Source organism: Aquila chrysaetos, chromosome 9 (assembly GCF_900496995.4).
Source record: "Aquila chrysaetos chrysaetos chromosome 9, bAquChr1.4, whole genome shotgun sequence".
NCBI classification, from domain to species: Eukaryota; Metazoa; Chordata; class Aves; order Accipitriformes; family Accipitridae; genus Aquila; species Aquila chrysaetos.
Genome location: NC_044012.1, coordinates 40,002,417 through 40,015,723, shown reverse-complemented (window position 1 = coordinate 40,015,723; position 13,307 = coordinate 40,002,417). Strand labels below are relative to the sequence as shown.

Sequence of the window (13,307 nt, the reverse complement as noted above, 5' to 3'; positions counted from 1 at the left end):
GTGTTCCACTGGTAGCACACGTGCATGAAGAAATCTGCAATCCCTGGATGCTTTCTTTTCCCCTAGCAGGACCTGGAAAATTGCTACCTGTAAATCTGCAGCAGAGAATCCACTGAGAATACTATGTGTTTCCACATTCCACCCCTCTTTCCCGTCACCAAATGGGTTATAAAGAACAATGAATTGAAGATTTGAGAGTGAATGTATACAATCTGTATATCTTTTTGGAAATATCCAAAAGGGGTAACTTAGGGTATCATCTTTGTGGATGTTGTGAGAATCTTGCTTACATCTGCATAGAACTCTTTAAAAAATGGCAGATGAGGAAATCTTTGCAGTATGGATTCACTGATAGCTATCTTATTTTAATTTTCCAAATGGAAATTATTAAAAATAAGAACAACTGCTGGCACACTTTATATCCAGTAACTAAGCTCCATGATGGTGTAATACCTAGTCATTTTGTCAAAGACTGTTCACTGGAGTATCTATGGAAATACTGATTCATGTAACTAGCCCACTACAAAAGTATTAACCTCTATAATATATATTTCCTAAGCTAAGCACTCATTTCTGAAGCCTGGTAAAGAGATGCTTGTAATGTAAGACTCATGTGAAAAAATGGCCAGCTTGGATATGATCATTCTTTTCTTCCCCAGTCTTTCCTTAAAGAAAAAATTACTTAAGATAGCTTGACAGACTGGAAGTGAAATTAATTGATAGCTTTTATTGTGCCAGTTTATCAAATGGCAGATCAGCCTAGTTAGATCTCCCTCCTCTTTTTTGAGAACTCCAGATCTCAGGCAAATATTCTGTTAGTAACACCATGCTGCTAATATGCAAACTTGTTGTTTCAAGGTGACATTTGTAATCAGCCATGAGATGCAAAAGAGATAGCATCAGTTTATTCTCTTTCTAAATACAAAATAAAGTCACTTGAGTTAGTTTAATGATTCGAGCTGGAACTTACCATGTTGTGAGTTTAATTTTCTGAACTCTTAGAAAAAGTATCATTGAGGTTGAAAGACATAGGAAAAAAAGTTTAATTTAAAGGAAAAAGAAGGATGATTTGCTAATGAAAGAATTACTCCAAAATAACTCTTAGGTCTCTGCAGGTATTTCTGTGTGTTCTGTTTTTCAGTCAGTAGTGCTGTACCCTACTGCTTTCACTGTGACAATAATTTGTCCTTTTTTTTAAGCTTTTACACTATGTATTTCTGTTGTAAAAGATATGTTACGAGCTCAAAGTTGCACTTCTGCTTTGTTCTTAGGGAAGAGAGGAAAGATCCCTTGTCTGCCCTAGCAAGAGAATATGGAGGATCCAAAAGAAACGCCTTGCTGAAGTGGTGCCAGAAAAAAACAGAAGGATATCAGGTAACTGTAGAGCTGTTTAACGTAGCTGCAACACATTAGAATCTGCCAATGGCATAAACCAGGCTGCTCCACAGTTGACTGCATAGATTGCAATGGCACTGGTATGTACTGTACTCTCTTCTTGGAACACATGCTACGAGTCCTAACCTAAGTAACATTAATAGCTCTTTAGTCACTTTGCTCCATGTCGATGATAGCTTTTTTCTTAAGGGGGCAGCTGACCTCCTATTGAGGCACTTTAAGACAGCCTTTTACAGATTGCACTTTTGAAACTGTAACTGAAACTTTAGCAACTTTAAGGTTTAAATTAATTTTTCCCAAATGCAGTCAGAGTACCATTTCTCAGATTTCAGAGATATTGTTTTGATAGGTAATTAGTGTAGGGTTTTTTGGATCTTTCAGTGTGCTCCCATTTAGTCTCTATTTAGGGACAGTTTGTTTTGTGAAGGTCGCATTGTCTTGCATTTTGAACTTGGCTTTCTGCTTTGGTTCCAGACTTTTTTTTCAGTTAGTCCAAATGTTATCAGAAGCCAAAAGAACTAACAAGATAACTATCCAGAGTTCTCCTGATTACATTATTTTTTCAAAAGAATAGTGGCTTCAGCAAACTAAACCAGGATGTTAATAGTCTGACCATGATGTATTTGTTTGGTTAACTTGCATTGAAAGTGTTTGGAGTTCCCAACACAATCCTCAGTTTAAGAACCTTTACTCTTTCCATGACTTGAGACTCACAATGCAGGAGGAAGTTGAGAACCGCATAACAGGATGATTGCCCATCCATAGGAAAAGTCGTCTTTCAGTACAATGGACAGGCTTGTGATATAAGCCCTTCCCCCCTCTTCCTGTGGCACGTCTGGTACTAAACTGTGCTATTTCTGAGGATAAGCTTCTTTGTGGAAAGAGCCTTTCTCCTTCCCCACGTTTTAAAAAAGGCAGGATGTTATATTTCTTTATAAATCCTCTAAAACTGAATGCAAAAATATTTTCCCATATTGTCTTGAAATGAAAGATGAATTTGACAGCTTCCTTATCTGGTTAAGGAAAAGTAATAGAAAGTATTCCAAACTTTTCATTCTATAGTTGTCTGCACATGCAAGAGCATGCTTTTGTTTATATAGATTGCTGCTTATAATTACTTGAGTTTTATAAACACTAGTAGAAGAATAGATTTTGAGACTTAATGTGCTTGCTTCAACAACTGTAATATGGTTCTCTGCTTGTGTTGCTACTGAGAAACCATAGCATATAGCATCTGTAGAACCAATGCATGCCTTCTTTTGAAAGAGTAAGATAATATCAGGAGGTTATATTAAGTTAGGTTTTGGAGAAGAATGTCTTTTGCTTTAGGCACACTCATTATTCATTTCTTTGTTGCACAGAATTTGATTATTTTCAGCATCCCCTGAAATTAAATTCTGGTTAAACACAATGCTAGTGGTGTTCTATTGTTTTAAACAGATCTAGCATTGTATTCATTGTGAGTAGTACTTAACCAGCTTTCTGGCATCTCAACAACGTTATCAATACCAGATAAAGTGGTTTTGTTGTTTTTTTTTTAATTGAAGCTTTGCTTAGTTTTAATTTTATTTTAAAACTACGTGGATTCAAAACTGACAAGCAGTAAACAAGCATTAGAATAGTGAACATCTCCCTTCCTCATTAATCCTCCTTAAGGTAGTGTAGCTCTCTTCCTCCTTCCCCGTCACCCAAATATTGGCAGGGTACCTTTTCTTACCTTCAGCTCCTCCTAGTGTCTTATACTCTGCCACAGTTCCCTTTTATCCCCAGCATTTCCCATAATTAGAACTTCTACTTTTCTATACCACTGTTTGCTTTTGCTTGGCTTAGCATCTGGGCAAGAGCCAGCACATGCTTTTTAGAGCTACCTGCATGCTGACTGACCAGCCGTCTTCTGTCCCTGAGCTGCTGCGTGAGCCACACAGAAGAATCCTCAATATCCCAGCCTTTTCCTCTGTAGTAATAGCAGTAGGTCCACTTTCTGTCTAGTCACCAATTTCTATCCTATTACCAATTTAAATCAAAGTTAGCTATTACTTATTTAGTTACAGATATAACAGGTTAAAGGAAAAATACATGCAAATTGAGTCTGTAACAAGTTCTAAAATGACCTGGAAGAGTTTAACCATGATTTGGAAACAAGGAAAAGAAAAAGGAAGTCTTAGAAGTCTTTTGTTTCAGAATAATTATTTTGTTAATTTTGTCCTATTCATATTATATCAATTTGTTCCTAATGCAAATCTAATTAAACTACCAATATTTAAGTAACACTCAGCCCTGTAAGCCAGTATTTTTCAAGTATGTCTTTGCCAACATGGAAAGATGTGTTTACTTCTTCATCAGTTGCCAACAACAATCACTTTTTTTGGTCTAGTTTTCTCCCTCTCACCTGGAGGTGATGTCTCACAGCTGTAGTTTTTTATGCATACATGTATGTAAAATATTTATAGAAAATTATTTCAGCTCTTGGTGTTTCATAGAGAAGATGAAACCATGCACATTGAGTTAAAGCCCCATTTCTAACAGAGCCATGTTTGCTCCTGGCATTGTTTTACCTTTCATTTCTGGGATTATATTTTGCACTGGATGTTGGAGAGTAGTTGAATTTCTGGTTTACACATGGACTAATAAAGTAATCACACAAAGCGAGATACAAATCTTAATTTCAAAAATTTTGTTTAAAGTGTACAGAGTTATAGGTGGCTTAAAACGTTAAAAACAAGGTATGATGTAGTTGGCTTACCCTTATTAATGAGCAGCAGCATACAATTAAACGTTATTCTCTTTGTAGGCCAGCTGTAGCTCTTGAGCTGCTTTTTATTCCATGTGTTGAAAATACTAAAGAATTAAAAAAAACCAAAAAACAAAAACCACCAAAACACACCAAGGTCTGTAGTCTTTCACAGAGAGAAGGTTTCCTTTATTCACAAGATACTTGTCGAGAATACAATACTACTTAATTGCTTGGTACAAGTAGTATTTTTTTTTGTCTGCTCAAGTAAAATGGAAGAAGAATAACTTCTGCTCTCCTATCCCCTCTAAGAAATTACTTTCAAGCTTATGATTAAAAGTCTTAAGTATCTCTGTTTTAGAAGCTTCAAATTTTGTGAATGCCAAGTAATTCAAAGATGATAGTGTGGTAAAGCTCTATGTCAGCCCATTATAGTGGAAGGATTTTATTTAAAGCCCTTCACACACAAAGACATTTACACCAAACTGCTCTTTCCACCTCTGACAAATATATATTTCCATATAGCAGAATTTTTAAGGGTATCTTAAGACTCTCTTTTGTGAATTCATTATGATAAACAAGCTAATACCTAACCCTGTTAAAAAACTATAATAAATTCCTTCCTTGTGCAGTTTTCTTGATTTATTCAAGCAAATTTGGAAGGGAATAAATGAATACATTTCTTGAAATGTAGTTGTTAAATAATATTTAACTGTGTTCCAAATCTGATATTTTTAAAGAGTACCTCAATAGCAAAAATAAGGTTAAAATAGCCAATGAAAAGAAGAGAAATCTTACTATGTTGTTGCTTTTAATATACATGCTGTCTGAATGTTGTTTGCAAGCAGAATTTCTCCTTGAAGCTTAAGTCTGGAGAATGGTGATCTGCAGAAGGTCATTGCAGAACTAACAGCAGGCAGGTTCTGTATTAACTTTCATCTAGAGCCTGTTCCGTCTAGACAGTATTGCACTCGCTAAGTTACTGAGTTTAATTATATACAGGGCTGAACAGATCCCTAAGCCATGAAAGAGGAGAGTTGCTCTCTTAAGATAAGGGTGGGGTTTTTTAAGCATTTAGATAAAGGAGGAGCAAATCACCTTTAGTTTTCAGATGAACAGGCAAAAATACTTGAAATTTGATAATGTGTTAGCTTTGCTCAGGATCTGACATACTGATTCAGAGTACGGTGCCAAGTGCTGCATTTTCCAGAGAAAGAGAATCCTCCTGACTCTTCTAAAATATGTGCAGTGTCATAAAACTGTCATAAATTCCAGATATCTTCAAAGCATAAAGTAATCCCATCCAGCTGTTACGGAGCATTTACCCTAACTGGAACACAGCTACTTTCATTTTGAGTACACAACTAATAAAAGTCCAAAAAAGGATGTGAACATGCATGTTTCGTGTTAAGAAGGGGACCAATAAACAGGATACACACATCCTTACCCATTCTTATCTACAGCAATATTTCAATTTATTTTCCATTTTTTGTCAGCATTCTCAGAGATAATTTGCTTCCAGAAGTCTGACACCAAAAAAGCAATTGTCACAAGATAGCAGCAAGAATAGACTAAATTTTTTTTTAACCTTCCTTTAAGCTTTCCGTGCTTCCTAATTACAGATACACTGGAAGACCTCCTTAATGTAGTCTTGCAGTACCTGTCCTCTAATTCATGCAATGCTGCTTTTTTCTGGAAAGACCACCTAATTTTTACCTCCTATACAGATCAAAGCTACATGTCTTAGAAAAAATTTAAAACTTACTATCTACATGGCAGCAATAAACAATAAAATTGTTTAGTGATTGAGCAGTGGGATTGAGTATGGATGTATGTGTACCTAATGCTATGGTGAATTGCACCTTGAAATCAAGCAATGCTTTCATTTGTACTCAAGTAATAAGTGTAGAATAACAAAGCTAGAGGTAAAAGATGGTTCAGGTTGCTTTTTTTTAAACCTGTTCCTATATACACGTCTTTATCAACACTAAGCTAGATCATATTCTACTCAAAGTATTATATTGATTTTTTTAAGAAGCACAAAAAGAGGGCAAGACTGTGTGCTTATATAAGCCTATGTTCAAATAATGATTCCAGGGTGTGCATGCTTTCACTGGTGCTATCTGGTTGATTCATCAAAGTAGTCAGGCTGCCAAAACACTTCTCTCCTTGGTTTAAGCTGTGATGCTTTAGCCAAAAACTGTTGAGTTAAGGAAGGACATGCTTCCTTTTTCTGTTTGGATTGGATTCTGATACAAGAGAAATGTCAACTTGTTAGACTTAATTACGACAAAATTTAGAATAAATTATGAAGCTGTCTGTATCTCTGTAAGTGCTTCAAATGTTAATGTCTGAAGCTGTTAGGAGTTGGTATTTTTGAGAATGACTGCTCCTTTTTATAGTTCTTTTTTGTGCCAAAACTGAAAAATATCATGTCTTTGATATGGAAAGAAACATTAACGGTCAATATTTAAGGGTTTTGATGGTTTATATTTGTCATTTACTGCCTTTTCAGAAGCTGGGATTGAAGAGGCAGTAGTTAGGACTGCTGTTAAGTCTATTCCAGAAATACTTTTACGTTCTCACCTACTGCTAAAAGTACTGATAGCCTCAGCTTTAATCAATGATTTGAGAATCAGTGAATCCTGATTCAATGGAGTGTGGATAGCAGTTATTTTCTAGTTTACCTTTCTGATTTTTTTTAACAGATACTCTTCTTCTGTCTGTGTATGTGTCTTTTAAAAGCTTTTAAAAGCTTTTTAATAGTAACTTTCTGCCGTGGTAGGAAGCCTGCCAAGGTCTGTACACTTAAACCTCAAATCTTGTTTTAATGGTTTAATATATTATAGTACAGGATCGTATTAATGCTTTTGCTTGCTCAGCCCACTTATTTCATTAACTAATACAACAGAGACAGAGACACATGTTTTTATTTTCCCCATGTCCTGACTCATTTGTGAGCCAAACTGAGTTAGGATGTGGGAACCTCTCCCCCTTGTGCAGAGCAAGGGATGGAGAAATAGCTGCTATGCAGTATGCTCCTCTGCTCAAATTGTAATATACATAGTTCAGGGAGATTGAAGACAGCTGTGGATATGTCTGCTGAAGAGATAGTTAAAATATCTTTGTTCTTAATTTGTAACTCTAAGTTAGAAACCATGTTTTCTATAGTCGGGGTTTTTGGTGTTTGCAGGATTTTTATTTAGCTGTAGAGTTTTTGGGGAACAGGGCGGGGAGGAAAGAAAGTTGAATTACTGGGTTATAATAGTTAATATCCGTTTCTTGCTTTTTAAAAAGAAAAGGTATTTTCACTGACTATAGAAGACCTTTAGTTAATTTGGGATTATTGCAAAAAGCAATAGGAGACAGTTTCAAAATTAGCACTACACTGGTTAAAAATACTTTTAAATTGTCAATTCTAGAAAAGTCATAGGTTGGGAGAGACCTTAGACTGATGTTATGCAGAGCCCTGTTAAGCAGTCTAGAATGTTTCTAGTGAGGGGGATTCCTCCACTTCTCCGGGCAACCTATTCCAATGCTTAATTGTTTCATGGTGAAGACTTTTTGCTTATATCCAGACAGAATTTCCATGGAAAAAAAATTGCGCCTGTTGCGTCTAGTCCTGTCACCATGTGTCCTTGTGAAGAAAGTACCTCCATCTTCTCTATAACTGTCTCTTAGGCACTGGAAGACCCTGATTACATCTCTCCTGAATCTTTAGGCTGAATAAATCAAATTCCTTCAACCTTTCTTCATCTGTCAAGTTCTTGAACCATCTAATCGCCTTGCTAACTCTCTGCTGGACCCTTTTTTATTCTTCTGTGACTATTTTGAATTGGGGGGATCAAAGCTCTATATAGTATTGCAGGTGTAGGCTGTCAGGGGTCCAGTAGAGTGTAAGAATCCCATCCCTCGATCTGCTGGCTGTACTTTTAGTGATGCAGCTAAGGGTACAGTTTGCCTTCTTTACTGCAATGATGCACTTCTGATTCGTGTTCAAATCCAGTTCATTTGCTGTTTAACCACTATTGTATTTCAGCCTAAGATAATGGGTTGTTTTGTTCCTATTGCATTTTAACCTTGTTTCAGGAAGAATCTTCTTACTCTTTTTTTTCTGTGTGAGCACAAGGGAATACTCATTTTGTGGTGACTGCTCCTACTCTGCATTTTGCAGTTTAATAGGAGCTTGAGTCATGCTTGAAATGTTTTTTGGTTGTGGATCCACCAGGGTGTGTGTTCTCCTACCATCTTGTCTTCCCCTCTTTGTCATGGTTGTAGAATGGACTATAGAATTTGGTCTGTTTGATTATATAAAATGTAATGTTCTTATGCTCTGTCTCTAGAAAAGTCTTACAGATTTTTAACTCTGTTTCTTATTCCTGGTTGGAAAGTGTCTTCCACAGATCTTTTTATGACAACAGCCTGTTGCTTAACTCCTTTTCTTAGAATTGCCTTTTTTAAAAAAAATCTCTCCCAAATACTGGAGGTGACTTCACTCCCATCCTAAGTATTAAACATTAATAGACAATAGACAATCTCCTTCTAGTTCACCTATCTCTAGAAAGTCTTATTCCTCATTTGACAATTTATCTGAAAGTATGTCCTTCAATTGCTATAATACTGTGTGGTCTGAAATGGCTTGAAGAAACATTTTGGATTAGATTCCAGCAGAATTCTCTTAATAGAGCCAATTACTTAATAAAAGCAGTAACAAAGAAGAAATTATGTCAGAGATTTTAGGCTGATGTTCTGTTTACCGTCAATTCTTTGAGAAATAAGAGCTTAATGCAAGATTGATTTCATTATACTGACCAAGCTTTTTCAAAAAACCACAAGTAGTTAAAAGCATTTGGGAAATAAAATTGTGCTGTATTTAAATGTGCCAGTTATGTGCTCAAAGCGCTACATAAAAAATTAAATTTTCAGTTTAAATGACAATCTGTCCAGTTTCTAGATTTGTTTTTTAGTGTCTGACCAATATTATACTTATTTAGTCTGAGAGGTAATAATAATTCATAATGCTCAGAGCAATTGGAAACAGAAACCAGTCCCTTTTAATTGTTTCCTTCCGTTGTATTTAATTCAGCTTCTCTGGATACATTAAAATTCTTGGATGATAGGTTTGTTTTCTGCTTGTTGTCGTAATAATAAAAGCTGGACCCCACAGGAAGGTTTAGCAAAATACGGTATTCCAAGTTCTTTTTGAGAACCAGCCAAACTTGTAAGTGAACTTTTTTTAAGTGGCCCTTTTTTCCAATCTTTATATTCAAATTTCAACTTTCTATGGATGCCACTAGTACTTAAAGTGAAATTTTTAGTTTATACAACTATAATGTTTAAGGGAAACTTACTTTCTCTTCCTTTAGTTTCATTTACCATTTTCAGCACAACTGTATCCTGGTTTTCTTGCTCACATACTTATAAAATGATGAAAAATGTCTCTAGATTTTCGAGGTGAGCACTCCTGGTTTTTAAATCATGTAAAGAGTCCTGTCTTCAGTCCCAGTTGTTCTATAGGTCTGTTTTCAAGTGCATCCAGACTGTTTTGATACCTTGCAATTTCTTTCTTCATATATTCTGAGCACAAGTCTTCCTTCTTCATCCACAGGGTCAAACCTCAGGTGTAGGTTCTGATGATCTCATATACATCACTGCAGCATCCTGTTTTCTAATTTTGAAGAGTGCATTCTTGCCTGTTGATGTCCATCCTGACCGTTGCAAAGATCACTATTCCAGCTCATTGCTTTAACAGTATTGCATTGTTTGCTTGTCCTTTCTCTGTGCTCCCACATTTCCAATATAAGCTATTGTTCTCACTTTGAAGGCTGTGTACCCTTCCATCGCTCTTTCACTACTGAGATCTCATCTGTGCTTCAAGTGATGCTGCTGTTTAGGCTCAAACTCTTAAATTTTCAAATAAATATTGCTGTGCTTTCTCTGAAATGTGTGGAGCAACCTGGGAGAGAAAAAAGACATTGTAAGCTCTGTGAGACAAGGTACTATCAAACTTTTATTTGTACAGTGACTGGTGATTGGCTTTAACGGACTCCTGGTCTATGGTAAATAGAGTATCTTCTGCAATAATGCCAGTTCAACAGGTACTTGTTGAAACTATATCCAGCATTAAGTCACTAGATTGGAAGCTAGTGTGTTAGAAACTGTTCATCAGATTCAGCAATGCTTCAGTATTCCTCCTTACTTTAATAAGGAATGTCATATCTATCCTTGTAGTCCTGAGACTTAAAAATTTGCTAATGCTCTTTAGTAGCTTTAACTAGTACAATTTTTTTTTTTTTTTTTTTTTTAATCACTTGGCTCAATGTATGCATGTATGTCTGAGCAGATCTGTGTTTAACTTAACTGTGATGATGCTAATGTGCATCTTTCTCCTCCCCTTCCCACATCACTTGGCCATCCTGGGGAAGGAGGAAGAATATTTCAGCCAGGGGATGAAAACCAGGACTGAATTTTTCTCCCTCAGTGGCTTATGTAGCAAAGGAAACATGATCATCCACATTTGACTTTTGTAACTACCTTGCCAAAGATGACTGTGACAAGAAAAAGCCCTTCTCCCTACCTTTAGCCGTCATCTTGATACAGATGTGATCCGAGGCATTACTGCTTACAGGGTAGGGGGAAAGAACTTTTCAAAAAGTAGCTCTGTAAACAGACACAAGTAAGAATTTATTGGATTTAACAATCTGATTTTTCCCTTTTTTTCCTTAAAGCCTTGTACTGTGCGTTGCATTTGTTTGCCTAATTTAAGTAACGTTGAAAAAGTTTTAACCAAGCATTAATTTAAATCCAATTTCCTGTCTCTCTTGAGGAGAAAGGAGGGAGAGCTTCATGTTTTTTTCTTTTGCTTTTAAATTTTCCCACCCCTGTGGCTGGAGGAAGCTGTGTGAAGAACATGTTCCCACAGACTGGGGGTCTCCAACAATGACATTTCCGTTTGCGAGCAGGCAGCAGGACGGCAGGCGAGGCTCAGACCACTGCCGTGGGCATTGTGAGCCTGAGCACGTACGCTTACGTCACCAGAGTTTGAACCTGCATTTGATGGACTTTGTATAAAAAGTGCTAAAGTTGAGCAGGAAATGGAGATTTCCCTCACATTCTTCTAGAAATTGCCTTTAGTTTTGTTTTTTTTCCTCTGTTGGAGGGGATTGCAGTTGTTTTCCATTTGTAATCCAAATCATTGGTTTGACAAGAAATACAACTGCCTTCGTTCTCAGCCTGCGTGGCACAGTAACACTGTGGGATTCTGGGTGGAGTTTTCTGCACTAGGAATGACAAGTTTTATGTCTTGGCAAAGACAGGTGATGACTATTATGCTGTCAGGTGAAAGGTTGACTTGTGTGATTGTGTTTCTGCAATTCTGTGACTGGAGGTCATAGTTCCTGCTACATTAAAATTTTAAAAACTAAGTAGGGGAGATAGTTAGCTTCTGCTTAAGCCCAGTTAAGTGAGTTAGATATTAAAGTGTATTTATATTTCTCCATACAGGTCTAAAAGATAAACTGTGAGTTGTTACTGTTTTTTTCTTAATTAAAAGTTTAAACTGACTGCTATCCACTTAGCCGCTTTACCATTGTTTGACTGCCAACAGCCAAGTATAGAGTAATTTAAAAGGTCACTGAGGCATCTTGTTCATAACTCTTTTGGACTGGGCTGACTCTTTTTACAATAATATATACAGTCTCAGGAGATGCATTTACCAGTGCCACTGATTTTCCTACTGGAACTAAAAGGTCAAGAGTGCAAGACTGCAGTTTTCAATTTCAGTTTCAATCCCAAAGATAATGATTCCCTGCCACTTTCAGTGTTAAATCTGTTGGAACATCTTCATTTCCAAATTAAACTTAATTTTTGTTTGTGATCTTGTTTGCATAAGTTTCTGTATAGAAGTCATTTGTTTAGAAGAGAAAATACTTGTCCTCATCAGTTAGAAATTTTGTCTTGATATTAATGCGGTGGAAGTAGAAAAGTAAAATCTTACGTTAACAGAGATGCTAGCACTTTGTCTGTTTCTGGGATTTTAGGCATACATCTTTATCTCATTTGCTTGTCTATCTTGGTGTGTACGGTTGTACCAAATCTATACTCTTACCCTTACTCTTACTCTACCACAACATTTTACACCTTTTAACACACACATTTTGCACGGGTTTTTTTGATGGGGGATGGGGAGGCGGCAGTGTGAGCTTAATATTATCTGTAATTAATATAAAAGATAACTGACTTTCTTATCACTACATTTTTTTGTTGTTCTCTGTAGTAGTGTGTTTTGGTTTCTTACCACAGAACTTTAGTATTAGGCTGTTCACTTTCTCTGCTGATTTCTTCAAAGGTATTAAAAAAAAAAACCCAAAACCCCACAAGTATTGGTGGATTGGTAGAAATAATACTTCTTAGATTATGATTTTAATATTGTTTATATTTTTTTCCCTTCAAGAATATTGACATAACAAACTTCAGCAGTAGCTGGAATGATGGCTTGGCTTTCTGTGCGGTTCTCCATACTTACCTCCCAGCTCATATTCCCTATCAAGAACTAAACAGCCAGGACAAGGTAAGACATTAAAAATCCCATTCCTAGGACTGTGAGACTATATAATTAACATGAGTTAATAAAGAAGAATTAACAAATTTGAGTTCTAAAAAACCCAATATTACTAGGAATCATAACTGAAACACTTCAAACTACTTTGCCGCTATTCTTATTATAACCTTTTAATATTATGAAATCATTGGGTTAAATGGAACTTTGAAACAGAAAAAAATAACAGAAGTTCATAAATTTTAAGTCTGAGGCATTTTATTTAACCCAAATAGTTGGGAAGTGTTTTCAGTTCAGGTTTTGGAAGCAAGGGGTGTTTAAGCTTAAAGATTTTAAATCCATCAGATTTGTACCTTGACATGTTTTGTTCAATCCCTTTCAATATCACAAGGATGTTGTTGCATCCTACTTTCTCATACTGATAACTGACTGTGATACTCTTTTCAAGTGATAGGTATCCAATAAAGGTAAACTAGATGTCAAGACTGCAGAGTAGTCTGTATGTATTCTAGTGTGCTACAGTTAATACCTACTGGTGTGTTATCTGGAGATATGTTATTAATGATAATATATCCTAAAAAAATATTTCATTAACACATGAAGATACTTTTTATGCTTTTTAAA

The 13,307-nt window shown here is 36.0% G+C and overlaps 1 protein-coding gene across 3 annotated transcripts in view; it reads left to right on the top strand.

Moving 5' to 3' along the window:
• Positions 1-13,307, top strand: part of SPECC1L (sperm antigen with calponin homology and coiled-coil domains 1 like) — a 74,084-nt gene that overhangs the window by 50,568 nt on the left and 10,209 nt on the right. For all 3 annotated transcript variants that reach the window (XM_030025148.1, XM_030025146.1, XM_030025147.1), the window contains 2 exons: positions 1,272-1,374; positions 12,579-12,695. In XM_030025148.1, coding sequence (XP_029881008.1) covers positions 1,272-1,374; positions 12,579-12,695 — 220 coding nt within the window. The remainder of the gene's footprint in view (positions 1-1,271; positions 1,375-12,578; positions 12,696-13,307) is intronic.